At 48.1% G+C, this 9,441-nt stretch overlaps 1 protein-coding gene across 2 annotated transcripts; it reads right to left on the bottom strand.

Moving 5' to 3' along the window:
- Nucleotides 1–3,328: 3,328 nt before the first annotated feature.
- fancf (FA complementation group F) lies at nt 3,329–5,730 on the bottom strand. 2 transcript variants are annotated; one of them, XR_008080940.1, is made up of 3 exons: nt 4,442–5,730; nt 4,038–4,157; nt 3,364–3,463 (listed from the first exon to the last, which is right to left on the bottom strand). XR_008080940.1 is itself a non-coding variant. In XM_052480945.1 (2 exons), the coding sequence occupies exon 1, from the start codon at nt 5,527–5,529 to the stop codon at nt 4,477–4,479; it is 1,053 nt and encodes a 350-aa protein (XP_052336905.1). In that variant the 5' UTR covers nt 5,530–5,730; the 3' UTR covers nt 3,329–3,463; nt 4,442–4,476. The 2 variants fall into 2 exon arrangements, 1 of the variants encoding a protein (XP_052336905.1); XM_052480945.1 differs by lacking the exon at nt 4,038–4,157 and having other exon boundaries at nt 3,329–3,463.
- Between the last annotated feature and the right edge of the window lie 3,711 nt (nt 5,731–9,441).

Here is a 9,441-nt window from a genome sequence, read left to right as displayed (position 1 = left end):
CCCCAGGATCAGTAGCTGCTGCCTTGACAGGAACTAATGGGGATCCATAATAAACCCCAGGATCAGTAGCTGCTGCCTTGACAGGAAGTAATGGGGATCCATAATAAACCCCAGAAAGAGTAGCTACTGCCTTGACAGGAACTAATGGGGATCCATAATAAACCCCAGGATCAGTAGCTGCTGCCTTGACAGGAACTAATGGGGATCCATAATAAACCCCAGGATCAGTAGCTGCTGCCTTGACAGGAACTAATGGGGATCCGTAATAAACCCCAGAAAAGAGTAGCTACTGCGTTGACAGGAACTAATGGGGATCCATAATAAACCCCAGGAAGAGTAGCTGCTGCCTTGACAGGAACTAATGGGGATCCATAATAAACCCCAGGATGAGTAGCTTCTGCATTGACAGGAACTAATGGGGATCCATAATAAACCCCAGGATGTGTAGCTGCTGCCTTGACAGGAACTAATGGGGATCCATAATAAACCCCAGGAAGAGTAGCTGCTGCCTTGGGAACAGGAACTAAAGGGGATCCATAATAAACCCCAGAAAGAGTAGCTGCTGCCTTGGCAGGAACTAATGGGGATCCATAATAAAACCCAGAAAGAGTAGCTACTGCCTTGGCAGGAATTAATGGGGATCCATAATAAACCCCAGGAAGAGTAGCTTCTGCCTTGGCAGGAACTAATGGGGATCCATAATAAACCCCAGGAAGAGTAGCTTCTGCCTTGGCAGCAGCTGATGGGGATCCCTAATAAACCCCAGGAAGAGTAGCTTCTGCCTTGGCAGGAACTCATGGGGATCCATAATAAACCCCAGGAAGAGTAGCTTCTGCCTTGGCAGGAACTAATGGGGATCCATAATAAACCCCAGGGAGAGTAGCTTCTGCCTTGGCAGGAACTAATGGGGATCCATAATAAACCCCAGGGAGAGTAGCTTCTGCCTTGGCAGGAACTAATGGGGATCCATAATAAACCCCAGGAAGAGTAGCTTCTGCCTTGGCAGGAACTAATGGGGATCCATAATAAACCCCAGGGAGAGTAGCTTCTGCCTTGGCAGGAACTAATGGGGATCCATAATAAACCCCAGGGAGAGTAGCTTCTGCCTTGGCAGGAACTAATGGGGATCCTTAATAAACCCCAGGGAGAGTAGCTACTGCCTTGGAAGGAACTAATGGGGATCCATAATAAACCCCAGAAAGAGTAGCTTCTGCCTTGGCAGCAGCTGATGGGGATCCATAATAAACCCCAGGAAGAGTAGCTTCTGCCTTGACAGGAACTAATGGGGATCCATAATAAACCCCAGGAAGAGTAGCTTCTGCCTTGGCAGCAGCTGATGGGGATCCATAATAAAGCCAAGGAAGAGTAGCTTCTGCCTTGGCAGGAACTAATGGGGATCCTTAATAAACCCCAGGGAGAGTAGCTACTGCCTTGGAAGGAACTAATGGGGATCCATAATAAACCCCAGAAAGAGTAGCTTCTGCCTTGGCAGCAGCTGATGGGGATCCATAATAAACCCCAGGAAGAGTAGCTTCTGCCTTGGCAGCAGCTGATGGGGATCCATAATAAACCCCAGGAAGAGTAGCTTCTGCCTTGGCAGCAGCTGATGGGGATCCATAATAAAGCCAAGGAAGAGTAGCTGCTGCTTTGGCAGGAACTAATGGGGATCCATAATAAACCCCAGGAAGAGTAGCTGCTGCCTTGGCAGGAACTAATGGGGATCCATAATAAACCCCAGGAAGAGTAGCTTCTGCCTTGGCAGCAGTTGATGGGGATCCATAATAAACCCCAGGAAGAGTAGCTTCTGCCTTGGCAGCAGTTGATGGGGATCCATAATAAACCCCAGGAAGAGTAGCTGCTGCTTTGGCAGGAACTAATGGGGATCCATAATAAACCCCAGGAAGAGTAGCTGCTGCCTTGGCAGGAACTAATGGGGATCCATAATAAACCCCAGGAAGAGTAGCTTCTGCCTTGGCAGCAGTTGATGGGGATCCATAATAAACCCCAGGAAGAGTAGCTGCTGCCTTGGCAGGAACTAATGCTGATTCCTAATAAACCCCCAGGAAGAGTAGCTGCTGCCTTGGCAGGAACTAATGGGGATCCATAATAAATACGAACGTTTCAGTAGCTCGGTGTGTACAAAGAAAACAAAAAGGGGAGTGACAGTATTATTGCAAACTTGAAATAAAAACACAAACATTTGCTTAATGAAAGTCCTCTTTATTCTGTTATTGATACAAACGTATATGAATGTATTAGTACAAAAACATGTATCCTTTAACAAATAAATTTAAATCAATTGTATCTAACGAGGCCAAACGTCCGCATTTGTCCAACGAACACTGTCTGCCCGATGACAGGATACTGATGAGGCTACACATGGCTTTGTTCTGCTCAAGAGAGGGGCTAAATCCATTTCAATTCACTTATTGACAGCTTTCATTTTTTTTTAAATTAAAAAACTTTCCGTACATGTTTGCCCAAGGAGGGAAGTGGTCAGAAAGTTACCAAAACATTCAGGAGATAAAAAATGATCAGTTGACCTATTCTGCATACCCCATTACTTTTCCAGTAATGTCTTCATTACTGGAAAATATAAAAGGTTGGAGTTTGATTTCATTTACAAGCTTACAAACAGAGTTGTCAAACTGTTTTATAGTTTATTTTTATAAAAAAATTAATTTAAAAAATGATTTTTTTTTTTACCTTTAAATTAAATGTCAATTATCTAAAAACAAGTCAACTCTGATTTTCTTTTTAATTTGTTGCATCACCCTGTACTCAAGAACATGTTGTGTATCAACTGATGGCAACGGATGACGTTTTACACGTTTTTAGATAATTAACGTTTCAGGTTAAAAAAAATAAAATTAAAAAGACCATCCCAAACACTCAGACCTTGTTCAGCTCAGAGAGGTCATCCCAAACACTCAGACCGTGTTCAGCTCAGAGAGGAGGTCACCCCAAACACTCAGACCGTGTTCAGCTCAGAGAGGAGGTCACCCCAAACCCTCAGACCGTGTTCAGCTCAGAGAGGAGGTCACCCCAAACCCTCAGACCGTGTTCAGCTCAGAGAGGAGGTCACCCCAAACCCTCAGACCGTGTTCAGCTCAGAGAGGAGGTCACCCCAAACACTCAGACCGTGTTCAGCTCAGAGAGGAGGTCACCCCAAACACTCAGACCGTGTTCAGCTCAGAGAGGAGGTCACCCCAAACACTCAGACCGTGTTCAGCTCAGAGAGGAGGTCACCCCAAACACTCAGACCGTGTTCAGCTCAGAGAGGAGGTCACCCCAAACACTAAGACCTTGTTCAGCTCAGAGAGGTCATCCCAAACACTCAGACCTTGTTCAGCTCAGAGAGGAGGTCACCCCAAACACTCAGACCGTGTTCAGCTCAGAGAGGAGGTCACCCCAAACACTCAGACCGTGTTCAGCTCAGAGAGGTCATCCCAAACACTCAGACCTTGTTCAGCTCAGAGAGGAGGTCACCCCAAACCCTCAGACCGTGTTCAGCTCAGAGAGGAGGTCACCCCAAACCCTCAGACCGTGTTCAGCTCAGAGAGGAGGTCACCCCAAACACTCAGACCGTGTTCAGCTCAGAGAGGAGGTCACCCCAAACACTCAGACCGTGTTCAGCTCAGAGAGGAGGTCACCCCAAACACTCAGACCGTGTTCAGCTCAGAGAGGAGGTCACCCCAAACACTCAGACCGTGTTCAGCTCAGAGAGGAGGTCACCCCAAACACTCAGACCGTGTTCAGCTCAGAGAGGAGGTCACCCCAAACACTCAGACCGTGTTCAGCTCAGAGAGGAGGTCACCCCAAACACTCAGACCGTGTTCAGCTCAGAGAGGAGGTCACCCCAAACACTCAGACCGTGTTCAGCTCAGAGAGGAGGTCACCCCAAACACTCAGACCGTGTTCAGCTCAGAGAGGAGGTCACCCCAAACACTCAGACCGTGTTCAGCTCAGAGAGGAGGTCACCCCAAACACTCAGACCGTGTTCAGCTCAGAGAGGAGGTCACCCCAAACACTAAGACCTTGTTCAGCTCAGAGAGGTCATCCCAAACACTCAGACCTTGTTCAGCTCAGAGAGGAGGTCACCCCAAACACTCAGACCGTGTTCAGCTCAGAGAGGAGGTCACCCCAAACACTCAGACCTTGTTCAGCTCAGAGAGGTCATCCCAAACACTCAGACCTTGTTCAGCTCAGAGAGGAGGTCACCCCAAACCCTCAGACCGTGTTCAGCTCAGAGAGGAGGTCACCCCAAACCCTCAGACCGTGTTCAGCTCAGAGAGGAGGTCACCCCAAACCCTCAGACCGTGTTCAGCTCAGAGAGGAGGTCACCCCAAACCCTCAGACCGTGTTCAGCTCAGAGAGGAGGTCACCCCAAACCCTCAGACCGTGTTCAGCTCAGAGAGGAGGTCACCCCAAACCCTCAGACCGTGTTCAGCTCAGAGAGGAGGTCACCCCAAACCCTCAGACCGTGTTCAGCTCAGAGAGGAGGTCACCCCAAACACTCAGACCTCTAACATCAAAGTCCCCATCTGCAACCTTCAGTTCTGTCAGCTCTCTCTCAACGTCCTCCTTTGTTGACGGACAAGCCCCTAGCAACGACCTATAATGGTCAGACAGTGTCTTGAACGACACCCCGTCGGTGGTATACATTTGAACCCACTCTCCTTCTCCCACGTCATACTCCAACTGTGACCCCCATTGCTTCAACATGTTACCGTAGGTCACTCTAAACCTCACCGACTGCTGGTGGAGGTCCATCAAAAGACCAATAGGCAACGTGGAACACATATTATGGAGTAAACTGTGGTGTTGCTGCAGCCAATCCAGGATAAAGTGGAATGAAACTCCTTCTGGAGCCATTTTTGTTGCCGTTTTGTCGTCTTTCCTTGACAGGAGAGCAGCAGCAACGACTTCTGGGAAGTTTTCATTTTCACCACAGGTTTGTAAGACGTTGTCCAATAACTTCTCTGCTAGGCCCACCTTGGACCCGCCAGTAGCTGGAGAGAGCAGAATATCCAACATCTCCATCATTGTCATGCCTAACACGTCAGCATCCGGACCGGGAAATGACGTACTGCGTTTCAAATTAATGGCGCTTAAGACTTTACATGCTGATTTCACTTCTATGAGTTCAGTGCAATGACCGGTGGCGTCCTTATATTTACCTCCAACAGTTATAGTGTCGAAAAGTAGTCTGACGACTGAGCTCGGAACAGCGGCGTTGTTTAGTAACCCCACAAGCAGCAAGTGTTGACACTGCGACAGGTCAGAAAACGTGATGTCCCTATACCCATGAAAAGTTGTTCGTAAACTTTCGTTTGTCACCTGTAGTTGTTTTTCCAAGATGTCCGTGACGGTCGGATTTGCATGGAACCTTGTGTAGACGTGTTGGCAGTACTGAGTCCATTGGAAGGCTCTGTCCAGGGTCTGTTTGTCCCACCGCTGCACCGTCTCTGTCTGCGACACAGCGAGTAGCTCCGTGGTCCGCTCCACGTTCTTTACAATAGCCTCCATGTGACACTATCTGCTCTCAGAACATTTGCAAGTGAGTTTGAAAATGTTAAAAGGACGCCTGAAATTACTCCAAAAGGTTGTTTGGAAAAGTCACTTTGGTGTTTTAATTAAAGCTACTTCTTTTCTCCGTGTCCTCCCCTCTTTTCCCCCTCGCCAGTTGATGTTGTGAAGTGAACTTCCGGGTATGCGAGCGCGTCCCAGTCACTTCAAAATAAAAGTTCTCAAGATAAAAGTTGTATAAATCATAAAATCTGACGAATAGAACAAATGTATTGTCCTCCGAGAAAATATTTCTCCCGTTTAGTTTCACATTCTTTTTTTTTCTGAATTGGCGAATATGTGTAGATTGATTGTAGAAGAATAACAAGCAAGTCCATCGAATGTTGTAGTCATTTATAATCGAACAATTGCGATACATAAAATTGCACAGTGGCTGGGCAAATTAATGCACTTCTGCTTCAGCATCTATCTAATTACAATCGTGAGCACGGACGAGTTTCTCAAATGTCAGATTAGAGAGAGAGGAGGGAACGCGGCATAACATTCCCAGTCAGTCAGTCAGTCAGTCAGTCCAGTGTGACTGATCAAAAACTCCCCTCCTATCGGCAGTGCAGCACTCGGCTCCACAAAAAAGATCCTCGACAGGTTGAGAGACAGAGATATGCATTGCCCGAATCTATCCCGGGCCACTGTTTTCGGCGACAGAGCGGGGGGGTAGATGAGCGATGGTGAAAAGCATGCATACAGAACGCACCGAGGAGCAAAGACACTGTACGAGAGGACGGTGACAGTCCGGATAGAAGAGTTGCTTTGCAGAGGGTGAGTGGAAGATGCACCGGGACTGTTGATTACATGCCTCTGATTGATCTAGTAGTTTGTTTGTTTTTGTAGGATGCTTTATGCTTTATTTATACTGTATGCTTTATCCGCAAATATATTATTGCATTTGTTGTGAAGTTGTTACATATTTAGAATAAATCAGAATCAAATGATAAGGTTTCAATCACTTATTCAACAATACTTCTATTGTTATTTCTGTAGATAAAAAATAATAATTTAAACAGAGTTTTAGGGGAAAAGCTTGATTATAGCAGGGATGGGCAACTCCAGGTCTCAGGGACCTGATTGATGTGGTCACACTTCTCCCCCAGCCGAAGTTAACACACCTGAATCCAATAATCAACTAATCATGATATTCTGTTTAGAATGCAACACTCCAGTGCCTGAAGGAGTTGTCCATCCCTGGCCTGTAGCCCTGGGCAGACTGCTATACACAACTGTAGTCTTATTTCCATGGCTGGTATGAGAGATATTATTCTGTATAGCTTAAAGTAAAACTCAAAAAATATACTCAATATCAAATGTTTGGATAAATTAACTGTTGATCGAATAAAATGTATCTACCAAACAAAGCTGCCTGTGTGGAGTCAGTTAGTCAGTTAGTCAGTTAGTCAGTTAGTTAGTTAGTTAGTTAGTTAGTTAGTCAGTTAGTCAGTTAGTTAGTTAGTCAGTTAGTTAGTCAGTTAGTCAGTTAGTTAGTTAGTTAGTCAGTTAGTCAGTTAGTTAGTCAGTCAGTTAGTTAGTTAGTTAGTCAGTTAGTTAGTCAGTTCGTTAGTTAGTTCGTTAGTTAGTTAGTTAGTTAGTTAGTTATGTCAATTCGATGTCTATTCCACGTTGGTTCAACGTCATTTCAGTGAAACGACGTGGAAACAACATTGATACAACCAATGTGTACCTAGTGGGTAATGACATGAACAAATGCACTGACATAAAAGAGACAAAAACACCCCTTAAAATGCATTAACATAAGCTCACAAATCACAAACCTACCTTTTATGCTACTGTGAACTAACTGGTCACCTCAGTAATACAGGCCCTGGAGGTTAACAGAAGGAAAATATATTTGAACTTGTAATTGATTTATTTATATATGCCTAATGTATTTATCAATTTTGGACACATTGAAACCAAATATTTTATCAGGTTGTAAACAATTACTATTATTAAAACTAGAATCCTTAGTTGCTACATATATATATTTTTTGCCTCACAAGTCCTCAAATGGCAGCTTCATTAAATAGTACCCGCAAAACACCAGTCAACCGGTAGAGGAAGATAGAAAGGGACCGGTAGAGGAGGACGGAAAGGGACCGGTAGAGGGTAGAGGAGGACGGAAAGGGACCGGTAGAGGGTAGAGGAGGATGGAAAGGGACCGGTAGAGGGTAGAGGGTGATGGAAAGGGACCGGTAGAGGGTAGAGGGGGATGGAAAGGGACCGGTAGAGGGTAGAGGGTGATGGAAAGGGACCGGTAGAGGGTAGAGGGTGATGGAAAGGGACCGGTAGAGGAGGATGGAAAGGGACCGGTAGAGGAGGATGGAAAGGGACCGGTAGAGGAGGATGGAAAGGGACCGGTAGAGGAGGATGGAAAGGGACCGGTAGAGGAGGATGGAAAGGGACCGGTAGAGGAGGATGGAAAGGGACCGGTAGAGGAGGACGGAAAGGGACCGGTAGAGGGTAGAGGGGGATGGAAAGGGACCGGTAGAGGGTAGAGGAGGATGGAAAGGGACCGATAGAGGGTAGAGGAGGATGGAAAGGGAACGGTAGAGGAGGATGGAAAGGGACCGGTAGAGGGTAGAGGAGGACGGAAAGGGACCGGTAGAGGGTAGAGGAGGACGGAAAGGGACCGGTATAGGAGGATGGAAAGGGACCGGTAGAGGGTAGAGGAGGATGGAAAGGGACCGGTAGAGGGTAGAGGAGGACGGAAAGGGACCGGTAGAGGAGGACGGAAAGGGACCGGTAGAGGAGGACGGAAAGGGACCGGTAGAGGGTAGAGGGGGATGGAAAGGGACCGGTAGAGGGTAGAGGAGGATGGAAAGGGACCGATAGAGGGTAGAGGAGGATGGAAAGGGAACGGTAGAGGAGGATGGAAAGGGACCGGTAGAGGGTAGAGGAGGACGGAAAGGGACCGGTAGAGGGTAGAGGAGGACGGAAAGGGACCGGTAGAGGAGGATGGAAAGGGACCGGTAGAGGGTAGAGGAGGATGGAAAGGGACCGGTAGAGGGTAGAGGAGGATGGAAAGGGACCGGTAGAGGAGGACGGAAAGGGACCGGTAGAGGAGGATGGAAAGGGACCGGTAGAGGGTAGAGGAGGATGGAAAGGGACCGGTAGAGGGTAGAGGAGGACGGAAAGGGACCGGTAGAGGAGGATGGAAAGGGACCGGTAGAGGGTAGAGGAGGATGGAAAGGGACCGGTAGAGGGTAGAGGAGGACGGAAAGGGACCGGTAGAGGGTAGAGGAGGATGGAAAGGGACCTGTAGAGGGTAGAGGAGGACGGAAAGGGACCGGTAGAGGAGGATGGAAAGGGGCCGGTAGAGGGTAGAGGAGGACGGAAAGGGACCGGTAGAGGGTAGAGGAGGATGGAAAGGGACCGGTAGAGGGTAGAGGAGGATGGAAAGGGACCGGTAGAGGGTAGAGGGTGATGGAAAGGGACCGGTAGAGGGTAGAGGAGGATGGAAAGGGACCGGTAGAGGGTAGAGGAGGATGGAAAGGGACCGGTAGAGGGTAGAGGAGGATGGAAAGGGACCGGTAGAGGGTAGAGGAGGATGGAAAGGGACCGGTAGAGGGTAGAGGAGGACGGAAAGGGACCGGTAGAGGGTAGAGGGGGATGGAAAGGGACCGGTAGAGGGTAGAGGGGGATGGAAAGGGACCGGTAGAGGGTAGAGGAGGATGGAAAGGGACCGGTAGAGGGTAGAGGAGGACGGAAAGGGACCGGTAGAGGGTAGAGGAGGACGGAAAGGGACCGGTAGAGGGTAGAGGGGGATGGAAAGGGACCGGTAGAGGGTAGAGGAGGACGGAAAGGGACCGGTAGAGGAGGACGGAAAGGGACCGGTAGAGGAGGATGGAAAGGGACCGG

This window comes from Oncorhynchus keta, chromosome 26 (genome assembly GCF_023373465.1).
Source record: "Oncorhynchus keta strain PuntledgeMale-10-30-2019 chromosome 26, Oket_V2, whole genome shotgun sequence".
Taxonomy (NCBI): domain Eukaryota; kingdom Metazoa; phylum Chordata; class Actinopteri; order Salmoniformes; family Salmonidae; genus Oncorhynchus; species Oncorhynchus keta.
Note: the sequence above shows the minus strand (reverse complement) of the source record. Positions and strands in the feature narration are given on the sequence as shown.